This window comes from Mastacembelus armatus, chromosome 2 (assembly GCF_900324485.2).
Source record: "Mastacembelus armatus chromosome 2, fMasArm1.2, whole genome shotgun sequence".
Taxonomy (NCBI): Eukaryota; Metazoa; Chordata; class Actinopteri; order Synbranchiformes; family Mastacembelidae; genus Mastacembelus; species Mastacembelus armatus.
This window is the reverse complement of record NC_046634.1, coordinates 637,501-661,464: the sequence shown is the minus strand read 5'-3', so window position 1 is coordinate 661,464 and position 23,964 is coordinate 637,501. Positions and strand designations below refer to the sequence as shown.

At 43.9% G+C, this 23,964-nt stretch overlaps 2 protein-coding genes and 2 non-coding genes across 4 annotated transcripts; 2 read left to right on the top strand and 2 right to left on the bottom strand.

Annotated features, from left to right (window-relative positions):
* Positions 1–93: 93 nt before the first annotated feature.
* Positions 94–13,379, bottom strand: chrm4a (cholinergic receptor, muscarinic 4a). Its single transcript, XM_026301700.1, has 7 exons — positions 13,276–13,379; positions 3,029–3,627; positions 2,654–2,808; positions 2,301–2,502; positions 2,106–2,195; positions 1,733–2,002; positions 94–339 (listed from the first exon to the last, which is right to left on the bottom strand). The coding sequence occupies exons 1-7, from the start codon at positions 13,328–13,330 to the stop codon at positions 94–96; spliced, it is 1,617 nt and encodes a 538-aa protein (XP_026157485.1). The 5' UTR covers positions 13,331–13,379.
* Positions 13,380–16,318: 2,939 nt separating this feature from the next.
* On the bottom strand, positions 16,319–21,761 carry gucy1b2 (guanylate cyclase 1, soluble, beta 2). Its single transcript, XM_026302282.1, has 16 exons — positions 21,694–21,761; positions 21,516–21,610; positions 20,727–20,887; positions 19,928–20,027; positions 19,632–19,804; positions 19,444–19,540; positions 19,185–19,288; positions 18,923–19,024; positions 18,754–18,847; positions 18,459–18,655; positions 18,221–18,344; positions 17,986–18,134; positions 17,760–17,906; positions 16,955–17,109; positions 16,659–16,840; positions 16,319–16,497 (listed from the first exon to the last, which is right to left on the bottom strand). The coding sequence occupies exons 1-16, from the start codon at positions 21,729–21,731 to the stop codon at positions 16,319–16,321; spliced, it is 2,097 nt and encodes a 698-aa protein (XP_026158067.1). The 5' UTR covers positions 21,732–21,761.
* Positions 21,762–23,241: 1,480 nt separating this feature from the next.
* Positions 23,242–23,313, top strand: trnag-ucc (transfer RNA glycine (anticodon UCC)). Its single transcript has one exon. It is a non-coding gene; the product is annotated as a tRNA-Gly (tRNA).
* A 323-nt stretch (positions 23,314–23,636) lies between these two features.
* trnas-uga (transfer RNA serine (anticodon UGA)) lies at positions 23,637–23,718 on the top strand. Its single transcript has one exon. It is a non-coding gene; the product is annotated as a tRNA-Ser (tRNA).
* Positions 23,719–23,964: the final 246 nt, after the last annotated feature.

Below are 23,964 nucleotides of genomic sequence, written 5' to 3'. Positions count from 1 at the left end.
GTCAGGGATATTTCCTCTGCCTTCCTCTGCCCCCGATTCTTAGTGGTATGCCCCTTCCCCATCCATCCCACCCATCCAGTCTCCTTTTCCATCTCATCTTGTGCCTATATTTTTATACTGGCACAGCAGCAGGTTCTTGAACGTCTTTTTGAACGTGGCGTTGCACAGTGCGTAACAAGCTGGGTTGATCGTGGAGTTGACATAACACAGCCAGTATCCAATAGCCCACACGGTGTCGGGGACGCAGGACTGGCAGAAGGTTGAGATCAGCACCATGACGTTATACGGCGTCCAGGTAATGATGAAAGCCAGCAAGATGGCAAAGATAGTCTTGGTCACCTGTAGAGAATGGGAAGAAAAGCGAGAGGAAGCGTGAGCTAAACCTACAAAAGGAAAATCTCCAAGCAGCCATTGGTTTGTCTTTGATTTTGATTTGTTGATTTGTTTAAGATGTGTTAATGTATTTATGATTTGACTAATCTTGTTTTGATTTTACTTTGTCAGAACGGTTTTTGTCATTTTGGGGGCGAAGTTTCTTGCGGTGAGAGACTTTGCACTTTCCGCACCAGAATGCAGAAAGGGCTGATGATGGTTGGAGTGGTTGCTGACCTTGTCCTCCCCCTTTCTGTCATGTCTTCTTGGAGAGTGCTCTCAAGTTTGAGGGCCTCTGTGCTGTATCTACACCAACGCCATTATAAGTTAGTGCTGTATGGCCGATGGTAACCTGCTTCTTTTTTTCCAGTGTTTTGGGAAGCCCGTTTTGCTGCTGCACATATCCTGAGTGGTCTGGATAGTTTCAGAAGCCAACAGTTGAGGACTTAAGAAGAGACAGATTATAATTCTCACTGAAAAATATCTAGCCTCTATTAATTCATACAGTTATGTGTTTGTTTACAGAGACAGAGAGGGAACGCGGATTAGGGATGGAAGCCTCACATTGCTTCGCCTGCTCCTCTTGATTTATTGCTTTGTGCTGACTGTTTGTATCCCTCTGACCCCCATTCGGACTCTGCCTCTGGTTATCCCTGCTCCATTTCCGGTTCCTCTCACTCTGCTTCTGGCGCTTCCTCCTCTAGATTGGCGCCCCAGCTTGAGCCTTAGCGTCTGGGCTCGCAAAGCGTAGCCAACCTAGACACAGCAACTCACATGAATTCACTGGAGTGTGGTAGTTTGTGCTCACTCCACAAGATCCTGGTGACTATGGAGTTTTGCTACATAAAGGTTTGTCTGTATAACATCTCTATAAAAGGCTGCTTCATGTTTCATTTCTACTTATTTGACTTATTTTACCAATACAGGACAATACTCATGTTCCATAGTATATACTTGGAAAGGTTATTACTGTATATGCGAGGTCTCCCATGTCTCAGTTCTCTAAAAAACAAGGCTTTCTGTTTTAACACATCAGGTTCTTTAAAGGCTGTAGAGCCTGCAAGAGGAAATTCTGTTTGATGTAAAAATTAATGATAGTGTTAAAAAACAGGTCCAGCCTAGCACAAACACAGAATAAAGTCATTATCAAATAATTCATGCGCATCAGGTTGGCTGATTGTATACTAACTGACCGATTCATGTCTGGATGATGGTGATCTGTCACCAGAAATGCTAGTTGTCAACGTAGAGACAGTCATTTGAAACCGTATAGCTGTTTTCTGTGTGTGATCAGTAATGATGTCATCTGGACCATGCTACACTTTGTGGTGTGACACCCATGTCTCAGGCTATAACGTACTTTCTTTTCTCTGGCTGCCATCTGTCTTTTCCTCTTCACTTGACTTCTAGCAATGCTTGCAAACTTTCTTGCCACGGTCCTAGGACGGCTGATGGGGATCGAATGCCTCTCGGCGCCCTCCACTGGTGGGACGATCTCTATAGCTGTGATGCATTCGTTCCCGGCCTGCTTTGTTACAATCTTTATCTTGGACCACCTGGAGGTTGTGCTGCTCTTAGACAAGGTGGGATTTGCTGTTGTTGTGGCAACTGGGTTTGGATTTGTTGCAACCTGTAACAAAACCAAAAAAGCTTTTTTTAGAAATTCTGACCTTCACCTTCACCTCACCTTAGCTTTGCAACTACGGCTGAACAAAGAAAGTTGAAGGACCAACCTCAGTTATCACCTCATTGTTGGTGTTGTCTTTTGGTTCTGTGGGGGGAATGAAAGCTGTGGACGAATCATTGGAGCTCTCTTTTTCCTCCTAGGAAAAGGATTTACACATTGGAAGGGTAATACACAAAGCGATCAGATACATCTAGCACAGAGTACAAAGTATCCAGTGGACACTGATGTCTTGAGGCAGTACCTGTGTGAGTGCCGGACTGGGCTGTGCTGGAGGCTGTAGCTGAACGGGTTTTGGTTCATCCATTCTGCCGTTCTTCACCGCTTCCAGAGCAGTGGTAGTTGAGTCCAGACTGAGTTTGGGAGTAGAGCGAGGACTGGCCTGAGGACTGGTCTCGTTGTTATTGTTCTGCTTTAGCAGGTGACTCTTCATCAAACTGGGAGTTCTGGGAAAAACATGGCATTTTTTTAATCACTAGCATTTTTAAATTAATGGAGCAAAGAACTGATTTTTTTTCTTTACATGATGAAAAAAAAACTACATATCTGCATTCAGGAACCAGGTTCGCTATAATTCCTTTTATTTGATGCTCTTACTTGATTCCCTTCTTATCTTTCTTCTCTGGTTTGTGTTTGGAGACCCTGCTCCTGGAGGCCAGGGAGATGTGGATGTACAGGACTGTCATAATAATGACAGGAAGATAGAATGCTGCTATAGCCGTCCCAAATGTCACCGCAGGGTTAGATAGGAACTGCGGAAAGAAAGAAACCTGTCAGAGGATGTTTAAACAGTCATTTGTTTTTTTAGGTACTCTTGTACAGACGAAATAAATCCTGTCTTTGCTTAGTGCATTTTCTATTAAAGGAATCTATGAGTACTTGAGACAAAATGATGGTGTGGTGCATGACATCACATTACAGCTATAGGGAAACACAATATCAGTGGACAGCCTAAACTTTTACATGCTCTACCTGAATGTAACACTCTCCAGGTGGCACTGTTCGCTGTCCAACAATGAACTGCCAGAACAAGATGGCAGGAGCCCACAGGATAAAGGACAGGATCCATGCTGCAGCGATCATTAGGCCCGCCATCTTAGTCGTCCTTCTCGTTGGATAGGTGAGGGGTTTGGTCACGCAAAAATAGCGATCGAAGCTGATGATCAATAAATTCATCACCGAGGCATTTGAGACAACATAATCTAAAGCTAGCCACAAGTCACAGACCACCGGCCCCAGTGGCCAGTAGCCAACAATGATGTAGACCGTGTACAAATTCATGCTGAACACGCCGATGATCAAGTCCGCACATGCTAATGAAAATAAGAAGTAGTTGTTGACAGTCTGGAGGTGGCGGTTCACTTTGATGGAGAGCATGACTAAAATATTTCCGGTGACAGTCACAAAACTGAGTGATCCTGTAACCAGGGCGATAAAAAACATCTCCAAAGCTTTGTATGGACTTCCTGTCCCGACTTCATCGTCCACAGGAGAGCAGGATGCTGAATCGTTGGAGGACACGTTGCATGTGTTGTTGGAGAACAGGTCGGCTGATTGGTTGACTGATGACCCTGAAGACAGAAATAAATCAATTAGAAGGCACAGAGAAATACAGCAAATACAACGGCAGTAATCATCTTTGTTATAGCAGCTACTGTTCAAATTAATCTAATTCAAACTTTGAAATAACTGATGCAAGAAAACGGAGCATCAAACAAAGTTACAATATATAATGAAATATCAATAATAGTCTTACATAATAAAAAAAAAACCAATTTGGAACAGAATTGGAACCGGTCATCGCGATGGATTGGATCTGTTTTTTTTTTTTTTTTGTTTGTTTGTTTTTGGCTAGAATAACATCAACCAGTCTAATGCTTGAATTAAATGCTCAAGCTGAAGCTAAATTAACTGCTTTAATGCATTTCTACAAAATGGTAATCAGGTATATTTGTGTGTGTGTTTTTGCTAACACTACTTCAAAGCTTCATGCGTATTGAAAATTCATGCATGCCCTCTAGCCAGTCTGAGCTGTGAATTCAATTTAGGCCACAGTTTAAGTATACAGCTTTTTTTTTTTTCGACGAAATGCTGAGTCAACGCCGTTATCCACCGTTGATATGCAAACTCATTTAACGGGGACGAGCAGGCTCTGATAGCATTGCAGTGTAGGAAGAAAACACACGCTGTAGAGATGCTGCGCACACAGGCTTCATTTTTCAAACATTTGCAACCTTTTAATGACATTGCTGCAAGCCTTTTTTTCATTCACCCACAAGCATTGTGGGAAACACTCACTATATTAACATCAGGCTAACGCTTGAAATTTGAACCTAAAGGACTGAGAACAGGCATAAATTAGTAAAAAAAAATAACAGCTAGTGGTGGTGGTAACCACAAAGAACCCTGTCACCAGCAGGGTGGGCTTGTTATATAATTTTATCGCTTGTTATATAATTTATCGCTGCTCTGTCTTGTCTGACCATCTGTTAAGAAACAATTTCTGCTATATTAATTTTTGTGTTGAGGCATAGTAGCTTGTGGCATGTGTTTCTAAATGGAGGCAGAATGTAAACTATATAAAAGCTGCTCAAAAGTACCTTATAATTAGGCACCGGGTTGCCAGTTTTTTACTCCATATACTAATTTGAACAACCACCTCCTGTTTCTCTTACTAGCTTTAAAATGGCAGTTTCTTATAATAATAATCACCAATCACTTCCTTAGTTCTCTCCGACTCCTATCGCCCCTCCAGACAGCCCTCACAGCTATACACGCAGAACTTGATAATTACCGTTTTTTCCAGACTATAAGTCATGCTTTTTTTTTTTAGTTCTCTGGCTTGTCGTGCTAATAATATACAGCTAATTAGATACGCGAAGCAACTTATATATGTTTTTGGGATGTTTAGGCTGTTTTAGCTAAAAGCGACTCATATTCCAGTGCGACTTACAGTCCCGAAAATACGGTATAACATAATTGCAGACTGCCACAGCCGTCATCCTGCTCCACCATTCTCATCCAACGGACACTCGTTATTGCACCTTTAATTAGTACTACAGTTGAGTCAGTTGTACTATATGATGAAAGTGATTGTTACTCTCTTCCACATATGCTACTGATTCAGTGTCCCACTCTCATTATATATTATGTAGTCCTCAATTTGGAGTTATTCAGGAACTTTTCATTAATCCATTTATCCATCCATCCATTATCTATACCCGCTTATTCCTAACCAGGGTCACAGGGATCTGCTGGAGCCTATCCCAGCTCTCTCTGGGTGAAAGGCAGGGGTACACCCTGGACAGGTCCCCAGTCCATCACAGGGCCACATAGAGACAAACAACCTCACACACTCACACTCACTCCTATGGGCAATTTAGAGTCACCAATCAACCTGACATACATGTTTTTGGACTGTGGAAGGAGATCATGCGAAACTCCACACAGAAAGGGCCCTGATGGGTTGAAAACCCAGGAACTTCTTGCTCTGAGGCAAGGGTACTAACCACTTTTCCACCGTGCTGCCTTAATCCATTCATACTGTAGCTAAAATGAACTGAGTTCCCATGACCGAACCAACTGATTTCTGTAGAACTGTGTGTTTGACACTAATCACAGGCTGCTCACACTATCGAAAAACAATATTCTCCTTATCCTTATCAGCCTGCAGTAGGTGTTTACACATTTCGTCTGTAGATTTCCTGTGCAACATGTCTCTTTCCAAAAATAAAAAGATGAAACAGACATTTTAATTTTATCTCAAAGACCCACCCATGGACTCAGAAGAATTGGCTTAGATTTTCTATAAAATATACAACACAGGCAGACGAGAGGCACATTTCCATTGATTTCATCAGCATCATCTCACACACTCATTTATACAGGAATAGAATTCCAGCAGCTGGGGCCAGCACACTGTTAGAACATTTACTGTGTATCTACAGTACAACACAGTAGCCAGCACACATCTCAAACAGCCATTATATCCAATCATACGACTGTAGCTGTTTCATTCCACACAGCTCCTTGTCGGGTTTTCACACTGAGGTGAACATCCTCTCGTTTTCTCGATGGACGACTGCAAAATATACATGTTACATTTTAAAAAGAAGGGTCAGGAAGCGGAAGAAATGCAAAATGGTCTTCAGGGAGGGCAGAAGTTTTCAGCAAACAGGCTCCTGTGGGGCCACAAACCCACACTAACGGTCTACTAAAGGTCCCATTATTACACAGTCTGTGGTATCTACCTAATTATCGGCCCTCCGTGCTGATTTTGTGGGCAGAAAGCCTTGAAGCCCATTAGTGCAAACAAGGCCTGTTTTCTCAGAATCACCAGCAAATTATTATTCTGTCGGTACAAGAAAACCAAACATCAATGGTATTTTAAAGCAGAAAAGTAAAACAAGATTCATTGCTGTAAAAGAATTATAAGATAGAAGGTCTTCATATGGCCACATTGTAAGAGGATAATACTCCTTTTTTACAAAGGAAACACACACGCCTAAGCCGCAAACAGCAGTGTGTTTTTGCGTAGATTAACCGGCACAGGTAAATGTTGGTGCTCGTTTTGGACCAAAATCCGTTTTGCATTAAAACCTACTCAGGCCACTTCTTATCACAGATGCAGAGCATTTTTCATTTCATTTTTCACTTTGTTTGGCACAGGTTCAAGTTAGTTTTTATCCTGGCAGTAGTCACTGAGGAGGATCTTGCTGATTTATGCTTCAGTGGCAGATATCAATTCCCTGAACGATTCCCAAGTGATTCAGTTTTAAACATAGATACAGAATCTGGTCTCGAGTTTGAGATTCTGCTGGAGGTCCCATCATCCGAAGCCCTCCAACAGAAAGCAGTAAGCCAAGCAGTATTTTTTTCCTTCTGGCTTCCGCCACTTTGATCCAGTGCTTGTTCATTCATCCCACAGGCTGCCAACATCTCCCACACACCGTTCTGAATTTCTTTTAAGGTACAGCGGCCCACAAGCGCTTTCAGGCCCTTCTCGTGGGGATTGAGTCCAAGGGGTGTGTTGTTTCATGAAAGACTAAGTTCAGTTTGGGGGGACTGATTTATGTGTTTAAAGCTTATTAAATGTCAAAACACAGCTCAGAAGTCTGAAATACTCAAACAGGACTGTACAGTCTGCGATGATCTCGGGGTAAAACGGCAGAAATATGGCGTTTACACGTCATCTTGTAACTAGACTTTGTGAAAGAAAGTTTCCTGTTTCCTGCTTCCTCCAGGTCTCCATCCCAGAACTCTCATTTCTGCTCTGAGGAGCATGGATCTAGGAGGGATCTGTGAGGAGCCATGGGCAAGAATGCACCATCAGTTTTATACCAAAAACGGTCAAATAACTGAGCTGGTTAAAGCTCATGGATTTGTTGACTAGACCCATGAACATCTCTATCTCTTAAAGTGCAAGAGATGTTCACATTCGACCAGAAATGCAATTCTATCACATTTTTCACGCAGTTTTTATGACCTTCTTGCTTTCTCCATTTTACGACTCATAGCTAGGACGGATAAACACCCTTATGATTGAAGTAGCCAATTAAGGAAGCCTATTGGATTTTACATCTGGTTTAAAGAACAATCTTGTCAAAGAAGGGTGTTTTAAAGCTGCAATAATACATTTTTGTATTAACACTGGGTCCAAATAGCAATGGCAAAGCAGCAAATATTTATCACCCCGCTGCAGTTTTGCAGGTTCGCAGCCTCTTTCGGTTTAGTTTTACAGCCCACAGTTTAACCGGTTAGGCTCAGCGAAGAAAGTCTTGGATTTTGTTTAGCACTGGCTCTTACACTTCTCAGCTGATGGAACAATAAAATCCAATCAGACAAAATCTGACTGAGGGTCAGAGGAAAGTCTGATAAATCTGTGATCAGGAATCTGCGCTCTCCCCCACCCTCGCTCCATTCCTCTTTTGGTCTGCGATCATCTCTCCTTTTCTCTTGACATCCCTCTCTTATTTTTTTTTTTTTGTCCCCCCCTCTGGTCAAGCCACTGGTTTGTTCTCGTTCCACTTTGAAACTGTAAAGTGTGTGAGTGAGAGAGAGAGAGAGAGAAAAGGGGGTGAGGGAGGGAAAAGTGTTTGTTTTGCACCCCCCCTCCAAGCACATCATAGCATTGCCAATCCATACTTCACAGTGCTGCGCCAGCAGCGCCCTGTGTGAGTACGGCTCTGTGTGCAAGAGTGTGTGTGCTAGCAACATTAGCTATTCTATTTGACACCTTCACAGCGTAATGGAGCTTCTCTCCCTTTCTACCACCAGCCCCTCTTTCTCTGCTCCATATGCTTAACCTTTTTCTGCCCTTCCCTGTTATTTTGGCCCAGCTCCACAAGGGGGCATTAGACTACATTTGAGACGACACTAACCCCTAATCCCCTTACCCTAACACCTAACCCCCTAACCCTAGCCCTGACCCCCTAACCCCTAACAAGTGCTAGAAAAACAGAAAATCACCAGACTTATCCTTTTAAATTAGGATCTTCAAATGTCATCTGTCAACACTGTTGACTCAGAGAGCAACAGATTTGGTTCAACTTGTTCCCATCGCTGGTCTCGCCCCAAGGCACATTCCTAATGTGTGTCCCCACTGTTACCGAAAGAGTCAACACATTATTCAAGCGCGATGTTCAGCACAAAGCTGTCATCGGGCGGGCGTACGGAACGGATAGTGTATAGAGCTCAGCCTGCGCTGCCACCGTACAGCTGAGTCATCATCAATTCAGCAATCGGGGACCCGGGCACAAAACCAATTGTCTCCAAAACAGAAATTTCAAAATATCATCTCATTTCAGACACACCACTCCTCTTCTGCCTTTGCTGTTTTTTTCCCCCACATGTGTCAAACTGAACTTCAGCTAAAGAGACAGCTGATATTGTGCGTGAATGTTTTGGTTACGTGCTGTGTCGAAAAACAATGGGCCTCGTGTGAGTATCATTCATAGCAGCAGATTTGTTGGCAGACGCAGCACTGGCAAGAGACTTTCCTTAGGTAATAAGGAAAGTTAGGTAAAATAAATGTTTTTAGGTATTAGGTGGAGATTTAGAGGGTTAAACCACGTTTGACTAAAAAATTGAGTTTAAGTTGAGTCTAAATAAAACCAAAACAGTAAATAAATAAAGGAATGTAATAATAAATGTGGTTGTCGTATCATATTCTATGCACCGATTCAGCATCACCTCCCTGAGTCCATCCACATTAAGCCGTTCCCATTCCAAAATGGCCTCCAGAGTGTATAAATCTTAAAACCCTGGCTCTGTGTTTCATTGTGTACGGGTTTAACCGACAAAACAATAACACAAGCCAGCCCTGGAGAGGGTCGGTAGCTGTGAGCCAGCATTGTTAAAAACTGGGTTTATGTTTGTCCTGTCAGGCACTATGACATAATAATGATTTTACCACAGCCTGGAAATGCCTAATGGTTATAACTCTTACTAGGTAAATAGTTGTTTGTAGCACTTTGTGTAATCTTAAGCCATTTGAACAAGAAGCACTTAATGCCATATAAATGTTGATTTGTGATTACCATCCGCGCAATTCCAGCAACATAAGGTCTAATGGAAGAGGATGAGATGACTTTAGTTGCATTTCCTGCCCTGTGTCGCATCAGAGATCTGTGATGGGTGCACTTCCACTGAAGCTAACCTTATCTACAGTTCATCAGTCCAGTACCAAAAAAAAACAACAAAAAAACGAATTTCTGTCTCCATTAGTGCATATTTCTGTGTGTCTGGGCAGCGTACAATGGAAGTTATTAGCTACTAATATCCCCCATATCTAGATTAGAAACTTTTAATCTAATGAGTGCAGCAGTGCAACGTCAATTTTCAGGCTTCATATAAGAATTGCTACATACCAAGTGTAAGTACCAGACACAGGATATTTTAAATTCACAGGATATTTGATTCAATTAAACAGGTTGCCTGGCAACGTAATGTAACATAACACAACATGTCCGATGAGGGAATATACAAAAACATTTGCGGTGTTTGCACAATCAGCTCTAATCCCACCAGACTAGCTGTCCTATCTACTGGCAGAAATCCTCCTCTGTCTCTTGTCACAACCCCAGCCCCCCTTTTAAGTCCCGTACATTCTACCCTCTCTCTCCAACTTTGTATCCCTCCGTGCCCATTTTGATGCCAGCTCGCAGGCAATATGGCAGCTGCAGCATCATCAAAAATTAGGCCATTACAGGCTAGAAGATGACAACAGAAGTACAGGTTGTAAAGGATGCCAGTGAAACTGTAAAGCCTTTTTTGGGGATGTTTCTGTGTTTTCTGTACTCAGTTCACCACTAATGTTTGTTAATCACAAATATGTGATTAATATGCAATTCATTTCTGTATCATTTCTGTCATCCTGAGGGGTCAGTCCTGTGATCATATAGACCACGCAACAGCTCTGCTGAACTCTCAGTTGTCCTGTCAGGACCCAACAGGTGAATATATCAATGATATCCAAAAAGAGGAATAGAATAGTCAGATGGAAACTATAGCCGCAGGCCCCAGTGTCATAGCAGGGCTGTAAAAAATGTATAAATCTACAAATAGAGGAGGTCTGGCTTAGGAGTTGCTACAGTTCGGGGAGAGGGGGGTCAAGACATTTATATATCCTTCTTAAACGTAATTGTAAATTATACAACATATTTCTCATATTCGTGCTTGTAATGCGATTTTAGACACCCCTACTGTGGACCATACCATCTCTTAACCTTGACGTTGCAGTGGCTCGCGTACATAAGCCATTGGAGAGACTGTAGGTAATGGAAGTAGCTAGCTGTCTGACATTGAATACACAAATAATACATCTCTCAATAGGACTTGATTGAACAAATACCTTTTCCATTCAACAGTTAAGCATATTAAAAATGATGGCATTTGTGTAAAGAGCTGGCAATTTAAATTTTGAATGGTCCATGCCTTGAATGTTAGTCCGGCACAGGTCTAGATGTTGTAATGTTGTAACACACCTGCTCGTGGTGTTGTGTGTGTTGTGTGTGTGTGTGTGTGTGTGTGTGGCTCTGAAATGCTGGCAGCTTTGGTCTGGAATACTTACTTGGTGACCCCTGACTACAATGCCACATGAGCTGGTGTGTTGGATTTGATTTATCCTTATACGTGCTTTCAAACATTAGTGTTTGGAGGTCACGATCACCAACCTCTTCTCTTTTTTTTTCTCACTGTAGATATAATGGATATGCATCATTGGTTTTGAAGGAAAAAAAAAAAATCCGTCATGACAGCAGCTTTGCTTTCGCACAGCTGGAGGACTAAACAGTCCACACCGAAACAAGATGCTGAAGAAAAACGGAAGGATGACAGTGATCAACGTCCATTTAATATTTTGCTGCTGACCTCCATGAAACTAAACAACAAATTCAAAAAACAAAACAAAAAAAACCCTGACAGGGGAAGGCAGGCATAGGAAAAGAAGAGTGCACCTGTCACAGATGACCACAGAGGTGTATTTGCTCACCGCTGGAATGTGACAGCTGTCCGCAGTATCAGTCAAGCTGTCAGAGCGGTGACAGGAACAGAGAGGATTTTAGGCAGAAAGTCTGAAGAGGGGTGGGAAGACAGAGTGGCATTATCGCACCGCACACAGCAGCCCACACCAATCAAAAGATGGCACTTCTTTGAATCCCCGGAAAGGGGAAAAATATGTGCATCCCTGATAGAATTTCAGCCTCTGTTATCCTCAGCTGCAGTGTGTGTGTTATATAGCATATGTCCAGAGGCTGCATTTTACTCAGCTTATACATCAGTTCAGCTGGAAAAACATGCATGTTTTGCACTGCAGCTAAAATCAGCGTTAATGCGACACACCTTAAAGACATCCGCCAGAAGTTACTTCAGCAACTTTGAAATAGAACAGGCTGATCTATGCACTTAAAAGGACTGAGTCACAGTTTAAGGAAGGAAGTGCAGTTGCAGCTGACTTAGGGCCTGGCAAAAATAAAAAAAAAATAAAACCCCAAAACTCAAATAATTCCTTTAGGACTCCAGCCTTGGTTGATCTGATGCTACCTGTGGTTAATAATATTAAGAAGGCGTGTCTTTAAACTACTGCAAAAGGAAACTTTTCTACACACACTCAGGCACATGCCCCGCAAACCGCAGTCCCGCAGTCCAAAATCCTCCATCCACGCACGATCGTCTCTGTGCGCGCCCCCCACACAAACAAACAAGCCTTTTACACAGCCGAGACGTATTCTCTGCAGAAGCAGAGGGATGTTAACTGGGATAGGATTAGGAGAGCGAAAAGAAAAAAAGAGGGGGGAGGCGTGAGAGGCGAGGAATCGGAGGGAACGGACAGGAGGGGGACTGTTCCATCAACCCCCTGATGTTTTATCTCGAACTCAGAGCTGTCAATCATTCCACCCTTTTCCTTCTGGGAAATAATCCATTTGTTTTGGTAAACAAATATTACTTCATGCATCCCAACAGGATTATAAAACACAGACATGTATTCATATATACACATTCTCTGGACATGCATACAGCAACAGCTCTCAGGCAGATTGTCAATGTATTTACACATATATGCCATGTATATTTATATGTTGTATATCTTTATATGTTGTATAGTCATAATGATATACTTTGGACTCCCAGAGACGCACTCTCATGCATTTTTGTCTCTTTTCAAGTGTTTTAGGGGAGGAAAAAGAAGCGGTGATTGAAAAGAAGCGAAAGAGGGGCAAAGTGGAGGAGAAGAGGAGATATTTCAGCTTTTTTTGTTTGTTTCATTCTCTAAAAACCTGTTCATCCTCACTCCCTCCAATTTTGTCATCTCCTCCTTCACCCACCTCCTGTCTCCTCTTTTTTCATCTTCTCCTTCTTATCTAGGAAAAGTTGCTGCTCTTGTTGTGCTTTCCAAATATATGAAAATAAACGTAAATCTTTCTATCAAGAGTAGAAAAATATGAAGAATACATGCAGCATCAAAACACAACAGCACTGTCATTACATTATTTTCTTCCTTTAATTTGTTTGTTCGATTTTTTTTCCCCCTAAATAATTTGGAAGCACCTGATCGCATTAACCTTAAAAAGCGCCTGTTTCGCGTCTTTGCGCGATCGTAATTTTTTTTTTTTTTTTTACGCGCGGATCATAAATGAACCCGCCGTCCACTACACACCGTGCGTGCGTGCGTGAAGCGCTGACCGTGTTCCTAGAAATCCAAAGGAGTATTTTTCACTCACCGTTGAAGTTCCAGAGGGGCCGAAGCCCCCCAACTCCGTTACTGTCGTTACTCATGTTGCATGGCGGTGTGCGTCGACAGCAGCCCGACCCGACACCTTTCTGTGATCCTGTCTTCCCCAAGTTTTCCCGCCGTCTGTCGCACCCCCTTGTCCACCCACCCCCCCCCCCCACCCCTAAAAAATCCTTCTGTATCCCTTTGCTTCTTTATTCCAACCCCTCCCCTCCTACTCTTCCACTCTGTGCTGCTGATCGTTTTCTTCTGCTATACGCTTTGAGATCAACCAATTTGGACTGTATATTACAATTTTCCACTCTGGAGGAGGAGAAGGAGGTGGGGAGGGGGGGAGGTGATGCATCTACCAGCCTGGTTGTCATAGAAATCTATAAGAAATAACACAGAACTAATCGGACTTCCACTGTACTTATCGATCCTTCCCAAAAATGTACAAGTGGCCGTTCGGCTTCTGACGCGCGGCTCCTTGCGCACCAGAAAGCTTTCCGTTCATTCCGAGAGAGAGAGAGAGAGAGAGAGAGAGAGAGAGAGAGAGACCTGTGATGTCATTTTTCTTCAGCCAATCACCGCTGGCTGGATCTATATTTTTGGGTTATTTAACGTTGATTTATTGAAGTGCTACTGTTCTAAATGTGTAGTTCTGACCTTAACCTAAACCTGTATGTCACCACTAACATTAATTCACTCCTTACAGAAGCTTCCATTACTCTTAAACTTTTGCTGAAATCCTTTTTTTTTTTTTTTAATTGCACTTCTTCCTAATTGGCAATGAAATTTATTTTTATGAGTTCCCCGAATTGAAGTGGACCGTAGCCTACATGGTGCACGGGTTCCTGTTCCGGGCCACACAGACAGAAAAACTAAATCAACTGGGGAGGGGGGAGAGCAGGGTCCTGAAGCTTACACTTAACTTTTGCCAAAGCTAAACGTGAAGAGATCTTACTGAGTAGAGAGACCGGAGGAATGAGGTGAATGAACGCAGCAGTCCCAAAATTTACTCCTAGACCGGTGAGTTATATATAATATATACTTACAATATAGGATAAGAGAAGTCATAAGCATGACTATTTGTGGGACCAGACTCTTGGTGCCAGTAAAGAGAAGGAACGTGTCGGATTCCGTGAGGCTTTTGGAGGGGGGGGGGTAGGAATAGCTTGCGCTTGCTGCGACAAAACCCGTGGGGGTGGGCTGCGACTGAGCCACGCTGGAAAAGTGGGACACTTCTGAACCTCGCTTTTCTGCAAGCGATGCAGCGATTAAAAAGGTTCACCCTGCAAACCTGTGAAATCTGTATAATTACTCCAAAAAAAAAAAAAAAAACATACTGGTGGGTTATGGGTTTCATTTCTTTGAGGTATGGGACACACCTGATTAAATGTAAATACGCACTCGGCAGCCACGCTCACTTTTCTTCTTCTTCTCCCCTTATACTGTGATTATCTTTTAATTACATATAATTTTATTGCACATATTGTATATAATTATGTGAATATCAGGTTTGATTGCAGTGCCACAGTGTCCACTGCACCAACGTTCAATTAAGACAATGCTACAAATTGCTATATGTCTTATTAGGTTATAATTTGTGTGTGTGGTTGTTTGTGTTGGACTTTAGGGTGACGGCGCAAAGAGGAGGAGGAGGAGGATGGAGAGGAAGAGGAAGGAGAGAGAGGGCGAGCAGGAGCACGGTGAGAAAGTGGGCTCCACACAAGTGAGCGGTGAATTTACCTGCTGTTATCAAATGTGGGTTCTCATGTCAGAAGCACTGTGGTTGTAAACGAAATCATGATGTTTGAGGCTGATCCTAGAAACACGACCATTTGACGATGACACACACACACACACACAAAAACACAAACATTTCAGGGGAAGCACGCTGGATTAGTGATTAGCACTTTTGCCTCACAGCAAGAAGGTTCCTGGTTCAAAAGCCAGCAGGGACTTTTCCATGTGGGGTTTGCATGTTCTCCCTGTGCTTGTGTGGGTTCTCTCCAGGTACTCTGGTTTCCTCCCACAGTCCAAAAACATGTATGTCAGGTTGATTGGTGACTCTAAATTGCCCATAGGAGTGAGTGTGAGTGTGTGAGGTTGTTTGTCTCTATGTGGCTCTGTGATGGACTGGGGACCTGTCCAGGGTGTACCCCAGCCTTTCACCCGAAGCAGATCCCTGTGACCTTAAATTAGGAATAAATGGGTATAGATGATGGATGGTTGGATGGGACAAACACTCCAAACAAGTGTTTACCTGGCTTGTGAGCAGCAGGGAGTAACGGTATGTCTGTTTGAGCCGTGGAGCTTACATAAGAAATACTTTGCTCCCGCTCGCCTCACCTCTGACACACACAAACACACGGCGCATGTGTCATTATGGACTGAAGTGGGCTGATTTTGGCTCAGCCATTATCTTCTTACACAACCCACTACAGTGAAGAGAGTCTGCGTGTGCTGTGTGTGTGTGTGTGTGTGTGTGTATGATAAGGTATGTGTGTGTCTGTGTGTGTGCATGAGCATTCACATTACGCCATTTGAAGTCATTTCTAAAATGGCACACTAATAAAGCAGCGTGCTCCAGCTATCAGCCCCCTATGCCTGCTCTTCGTCAACGCGGCTGGTGCGCTGTATGAAGTGTGTAAATCTGAAACAGAACTGATGCAATTACCCAAGAGACACTGCGAAAAAAGCTTTCCCCAAACCTGTAGGGCAGCTCTCACTCTCTCTCTCTCTCTCTCTCTCTCTCTCTCTCTCTGTGTGTGTGTGTCTCTCTCTATCGGCTCGCTTTACACAGAGCAGAATCCTGGCATCCACATCAGCATTATGTTTAAATAAATGTAAATCTGACTATTATCATCAGGCTATTTTTTTCTGACAGAGTTCTGCCTTTTCACTGTTGTTACATGCATTTCAGTGCAACCGCCACAAGGTGGTGCAATAACCTTTGGGAAATAGAAGCTGGGTATTAGTTATGACCATTTTTACTGGTAAGTGTCAGATTCAGAGACTTGCACACCGGGTCCCCCTGCAGAATCTGATCAGAGTAAGACACAGAGTCTACTGTTATTGTCTGCAGGTGCACTGCAGCTGCTGTCATTAGTCTGATATGGCGGGGTGATGTCCCAGGCAAACGGGGTGGCTGGGGCTGAGCGGGCAGGGTCCGGGGGAGCGGTTCCATCCTCGGTCTCCATTCTCACGTCAGGCTCTTTGTCAGACTCTAAATGAAAGTTTTACAGAGAGAGTTTTATAACGCAATGCAAGTTATGCAAGTGCTTAGAAATGTCGGCATGTCCTTGTAAAATGAATGTCCAGTATATTCTGCAGGGTTTTTGGACAACCAACACACTACGGCAACATTTTTCGTATTCTCTTATTTACCTTTTTGACGCAGGCCGGGAAGCTCTTCCCTGTAAAGGCAGATCCCTCCAGCTTCTCTTCCCATGATGCTATCTTCTGACAGCATTGGATTGCCCAGCAGGAAGTAGGTGATCATCTGGCCTTTGCCCTTCACCTCGATCTGCCCACGCTCCTGTATGTCGAACCCCGCATCCTTCAACTCACTTTGGATTTGGGATTGAAAAGTCTCATTAGCATTTCCCTATTCAGGAATTCCTGACTGTATTGGCGGTATCAACAGGGGGCTGGGGTGTGCGCACACAGACACACACACGCACCTATATGCGGAAGCGCTGAGGTGAATACGGTCAGGCACCCCATGGCTCTCCATGCGGGAAGCAGTGTTAACAGTATCTCCGAACAGGCAGTAGCGAGGCATCTTCTCCCCCACCACCCCAGCCAACACTGGGCCGGTGTGGATACCCACGCGGATCTGAAACATACAGATGTCACCACTGACACGAAGGCAAAATTGGTCTATTTTAACTTTAGGTTACAGTAAACTGCAGTGGGAATATTTCAGTAAACTGCAGGTACCAAATCTGTGCTGGAGCATTAATAGCTGTAAATTGACCTTTTCAGTTTGACAAGTAATCCATAGCTCTCTCTGCTGAAGTTCATTACCTCCGTTTGACTGGTTGGATCATACGCATTTAAAAAAGATAGCAGTTAAAAAATGATCAGAGCTGCCAAAACCAGCTCTGGGAGTGACTTCTTTGACCTTCAGTTTCTGTTAGAACAGCTGCGTGCACCAGGATAATGTGAAACCTCAGATATCTCGGCCTGTCGTGGGGTTTAGCGGACAGCTTCAACTCCGGTGCAGCTTAAACTAGAACTTGTGACATGGCAGTGGACTCATCCACAGCGTAATGTGGCATATTTTTTTTTAGGAATAATTAGACACTGACCCCGGAATCGCAGTCGTCATCGCTATCCCATTTTAATGAATCAGTGCAGTGTGTTTTCTTTTTATTCCCGTTCTTCTGCGAGACTCAGTTGGAACCAGATCTTTTTGTTTCATTGCCAGAAGAGCCTCAATCTTCCGGGTAACCTTTGGTGAGAACGAGCATTAAAATTTCTCACCTGTATGGGTTTGCCCGTTACAGGGTTGGTGACCTCTCTCGCAGCGATCCTCATAGCCAGAGCGAAGTTTGCCACTCGGTGAGCATGGGTTTCTGTCGGGACCGGAACGCCACCCACCACCATGTACGCATCACCGATAGTCTCAACCTCGAGGACACCAAAAAAAAAAAAAGTTTCCATTTTTGTCTGAAACTCACAGCATGCTTGACCTGAGCCGACATAGTACCTTGTAGATATCGTGTACGTTGGTGAGTCGGTCGAACTTGGAGTACATGGAGTTGAGCATGTGGACGATGTGAATGGGCTCACATATGGCACAGATGTTCGTGAAGGTGACCACGTCGCTGAACAAAACGGTGCACACCTCGAACTCCCCTTGAAAAAGACAGGCACCATGAGAGAGCAACAACAGATACGTAGATGTATGACAGGCTGCCGGGCTGACAGACACACAGACTGACCCGCCTCCACGCTCTTCCCATCTTTAAGCTGATTGGCTATGTGACGTGGAAGCATGGCGTACAACAGAGTCTCCGTCTTCTGTTTTTCATCCTCCAGGTGCCGTGACAGTATTCTTAATTCCTCCTATAGACTCGCACACATTTTTCAGCTTTCGCATACTCATTTTACATAACACATCCATCAATTTTATTTCTGCGACTTGATTTTACAGACATTTAAACTGAACTGCTTTCCTACTTTCTTTCTCTCGAGCTGGTTGGTGAGTTCCATCTCAGCCAGGCGTTGCTGGTTGAGGAGAACCAGGTCCCTGGTGACGTCGTGCTGCGCCAGGTCGGACAGGTGAAGGCCGACGTCTCGGAGCTCCTCGAGGCTCCGTAGCTTCGGGGAACACAGATACAACATACAGCCGAGGGAATCCATCCACAACATCTGGCCTACGAATACAGAAGTGTTCTTACTCTCCAGGGGGCATACTGCAGCAAGTATTCACATGACGAGATGGAGATTTGTAGCGCTATTTATTAGAACCCACCTCTTAGTTTGAGAACGGTGTGTTTGTCTTTGTAGGCCTTTAAGACAAACTGACTGTTGATGAATTTCCTGATGCTCTCGATGTTAAAAGTCACCTGGAGGACAGAGAGCCAGCTTTAAGGTTTCCTACCGCCCACCACTAACCGACTTGTGTTCTGTCTGGGTTTTACCTGTGGGTGCACGATGGTGAAATGTTGGTCCAGTGTAGCTTCAACGGCCTGGAGACCTGGAACAAACTTCTGTATGTTCACCCCTGTCTGCCGTACCTTCAGCTGGTAGAGCAGAAAAAAGACAGAAACGCAAGCGGGCAGGAATTTAAAACACAAGTCTGAGCCAACTTAAAATTATGTCCACGCCAATCAATATAATAATAAACATAAATACTCCCACACTCTCCTGAAACAACAAGAAAAAAGCTAAACGGAGCCTTACATTTTCATCAAAGACAATATGGAAGGGAAAAGCATCGCAGAACGCTTTCTCTTCCATCCACAGCTTGTCCGGGTAACACGGGATGAAGGTGCGCTGGTGGCTGCCTGGGAAATAAATCAAACACGCCCATGTAATCAGTGCTGGAGAAGCTACTCTTAAAACACCGGTAACTAACGCAGAATGTCCACAGGATCCGGCTTTTTTGTTACAGTTAATGCTTCAACAAGACTCACTGGTGATGTCATACAAGCAAAATGACCTTTTTTTGACAGAACCCCGGCTCTGATCAGGTCCCAGCCACTTTTTTTCCCAGCCGGTGACACACACCTATCCCTCAGTTTTTTGAAGAATGCCTCCTTCGGGGGAAAAAAGGAAAAAAACAAATTGGGCCAAGAATCAAAAACCATTTAACGCATAATATTTACAGTATTCTGGCCCTCCACCCACCTCTGTGCAAGTGGAATCCTGCTCCTCGCTAGTTTTGCCAGCTTGGTTGGTCTGGTTGACCAAAAACACAACATGCTCCTTCTTTCCCGTGCGCTCGTCTTCCTCCGATTGGTTCAAAACCACCATACTCACTTGGCTGTCGAAGAAATCTCTGGCAACTGCCTCCATGATACCTGCAGGAAGATGGATGTGTTTGTCAAACTTCATCCTTCCAACATATTCAAACAGTGTGGGAGTGCGGGAGCGACAGCTGTGGGGAGTGTGGCCTCAACGTCACTCGTCTTGTCGGTGTTTACCAGGTACAATGTGGTACAGGCCCTTCCTGTCAGAGTAGTAGTGAAGCAGCATCTTCCCGTCGTCTGTCATCTCCACCCGGAAAGATGGTGCATTCATTTCCTAAACAAAACAAAAAACAGAAGGTATGAGATTCAGCTCTCACCACGAGGTCCCTTTTCCTGTTTTTGAAACCACAGCGTAGTTAATGTTTAAGAAACTTTAAAGTGGACAGTCTCCAGTCTGTCTGGGCCTCACTGTATCAAAAAGCGGAGTCCCCCACCTCCATGTTCCATGGCCTGTGCCAACTGTGCTGGACCCCATCCGATCCAAGCAAATGTATTTTGGTTTGAATGTGCTGCCAGTATTCATCAGGCTTTTTCACACATCCTCTGGCAATGGATCTTATGGTTTTGTGCCATTTATTTTACGAGCAACGGTTTTCTTCTCGGATGCTGTCGGCAGAGGTTGACTTTCTGCATTCATCCCCATCTTCCTTGTTTACAGTGGTACAATTCAGCCTTAATCACCTCACATTCGCTGCAAATTGCTCAGGAAATCAGTTTTCTTGTCTGGTATATTTATAGTCTCCCCTTTTTGCTGCTTCACATCTCTTTTTAGGCACTTCCAGAATCATCACAGTCATCAGAGCAGCACAAGGGGCTTTTTGCAGCAGATGTGCAGGGGCGAAGCAAAGCTCTGTGCAGGTAAGGCATGCTGAGCACACAGCGAAGAATACATTTGGAAATGTGAGGAAGTATCTGCCAGGGTGGGGGTTATTCTGAGTATGAGGAGTCTTTAGCTCTCCGGATACAAACATACCTGATAGGACAGGGCCAGGTAACTATGGAGAGCGTCCAGGTTCCCAATGAACTCTACGAGATTTCCCCCAAGTGTCCTCAGCATGGTGTCATAGCCCGCTTGTTTACAGAAAGTAAAGAAATGCTCTCCAAAAAGCTTAAGGAGGACTTCGGCGGGAACACCTGAAACATCAGAACACATATAGAGAACCACCGTCGTCACCTTATACAAAAACAACATATCCATCAGATAAATCACTTGTCTGGGCTGCCAGCGCACACCTGTGTGATTACAGCGTCTGCAGCAAGCAGTTATTCAATTACAGCCCATTCCCAGAAGTAGGTATAGACTAGGTAATCAGACCCGCAGGAAAAGCTCAGCACCCTGTTGACCTGCCCCGAATAAACAGTTCTTAGCGTTATAGAACATCTCTGCCCAGGGGCCCACTGTTTCATAATCCATACAGAGATAAGTAATGTACCTGTCACGGACAATTGTGCAAGCAGTGGTATCAACAGCCACTGTTGGATTTCATCAGGGACATCGTTAACACAGTGAATGTGGGTTCACACCTCACACACGTGCTTGATTTTTTTTCCTTTTTTTTTTTAGCCAGATAACACCGTAGTTTATAACAACCATAGTCGTAAATGATTTAATTGTTACTTTACTATTGCAGTTGTGCTGTTTTTCCTCATAACTTCAACATCTCAACTTCGGGCTGATTAATTCAGCCCCTGCTTATATGAAATATTATAATTACATACTGTGGGTTTCATTAACAGAGTGCAGAGGAGGCGAAGCTCTTACCCAGCAGCGAACAGGCCTCCTGCACCAGGCGTATGGTTAGGATGTCATCATAAACCGTATATGTCATGAAGGTATCCTGGACCCCTGGTAGAGAGCTATGCAAAACAGAATGACATTTATGTAATCAGAGCAGAAAGGCACCGCCATACGTTATGTACATGCGTACATGTGCCCGAACCTCAGTTTGTCCCAGGTCTCCTGGCCAAACTTCTCCATCACCAGGGACTGCAGACAGCTGTTGATGAACCCATACTGTAAAATATGCAGTGTTAATGTTCAAAATGTTGTAAAAGTTACATTAAAATAGAGCCCGACTGTATAAAGAATTTAATTTCAATATGCTACAAAGATTGAATTTGTACCTTTAAACAACATATTTTCATATCTACCCCTCCATTTATAAAAGTTATAAAAGAGAAAAAATATTCTTGCACAAATGAATTACTTGCTCCCCTAATAAATCCTAATTAGATTATCATCATTACAATCCAGACCCAGTGAAATGCACAACTGAATATACCAGTGATGGCAGTTGTTGGTAAATTCTTAATAATAAGTTCTGTGTGAATAGGAAGTCATAGGCTACTCACCATGTCTGTGTTGGATGTTAATCTGAGTTGTTCAGAGCCAAAGGTGCAAACAGAACAAGGTAGGAATGAGCAAAACGTTACACCGCACTCTCACTCTCTCTCCACCTCACACATACTGTACACAGAGTCTGTGGAGAGTCCAGATTCCCTCCCACGTGTCTGTCCTCACAGCTGGTTGTGGACTCAGAAATATCCTGCTCACACTTCTGTTCGTCCTTCCTTGACTTCCAGACCTCACTAATAACTCCAGAGTAGGAAAAAGTCCTTCTACACAGGTGATGGTTGTTAGTGGTGAGCATTTGGCTTGATTCCCAGCAATCAACTTCTCTTTCTTCCTGGCGGACCTCCTCCTTTTCCTCCTCCTTCACTTCTGCTCCTCCTCCTCCTCCTCCCTCCCTTCCACAGCTCATCAGGATGTCCCTGTAGCTCAATACTTGTTCTTTTCTCTCTGCTCTATCCACTCACCCCAACCGGTCGAGGCAGATGGCCGCCCAAACTGAGCCCGGTTCTGCTGGAGGTTTTTTTCTTCCGTTAAAGGGAGTTTTTTCCTCTCCACTGTCGCCAAGTGCTTGCTCATAAGGGAATTGTTGGGTTTTTAGTTTTAGTTTTTGTAAAGTGCCTTGAGATGATTTGTATTGTGATTTGGCGCTATACAAATAAAATTGAATTGAATTGAATTGAATTGAATAAAAAGCCTCCAGTTAATCCTGAATGCTTCAGCCGGAGTCCTGACAGGAGCTAGCAAGAGTGATCATATTTCTCCTATATTAGCTTCTCTTCATTGGCTCCCTGTAAAATCAGAATAGAACATGTTATGATGAAAGGCAAAGGCAAATTTATTTGTATAGCACCTTTCATACACTACGCAATTCAAAGTGCTTTGATGATGAAGGTCACGTGATGCCAGACGAGGTCCTTAAACCCCGCTCTGAGCTGTTAAATGTCACTTTCTGCTACACCTAGTACTCGTGTTATTACAGAGTCAAAGGAGATCAAGGAGCTGAGGGTTTCAACTTCTCTTTCTTCCTGATGGACCTCCTCCTCCTCCTCCTCCTCCTTCTCTTCTGCTCCTCCTCCTCCTCCCGTCTTCCACACCTCAGCCTTCGCCCCAGAGGAGAAAAGCCAGCATCTCCACAGCGATGGTGGTATAGTGGTGAGCATAGCTGCCTTCCAAGCAGTTGACCCGGGTTCGATTCCCGGCCATCGCAAAACCTTTAAACACACGAAAGAGGTTTAATGTTCAGCGACGATTGACGGAAATAGAACTGTTTCCATATGTTACTGCACATGTAAGTCATCAACGGTCATATGACCTAGCACTTCAGGAACCATCACTTACACTATGGAAGATTTTGTTTTCACAGCACTCACTTACTGACACGAGGACTTAGTTTAGACACATGACCTGAATGGTCATGTTTTGCTGATGAAACTATTTTTGACAAACGTATATTAAGTTGTAAGATGCTTTCTGGCAATTAAAAAGGTGGTTTTATGGTCTTTTCGGTGCATAATTAAGACAGGTGTCCGAGTTGTCGTGGCCGAGTGGTTAAGGAGATGGACTTGAAATCCTTTGGGGTCTCCCCGCGCAGGTTCGAATCCTGCCGACAACGACTTCTTCTACAGAAGCTCAGTGGCTAGCGTTGCAATCAAAGATCTACAATCCACTTACATTCTAATCTGGTCTCTCCTTGGAAATCCACTCACTTAAACCTGGAGTGTTTCAATGGTTGACCAAAGCACAATGTCTGACACAGGGTGTCGTAGCTACAGAGTCAACAGAGATCACAGAGCTGATGCTTTCAACTTCTCTTTCTTCCTGGCGGACCTCCTCCTTTTCCTCCTCCTTCACTTCTGCT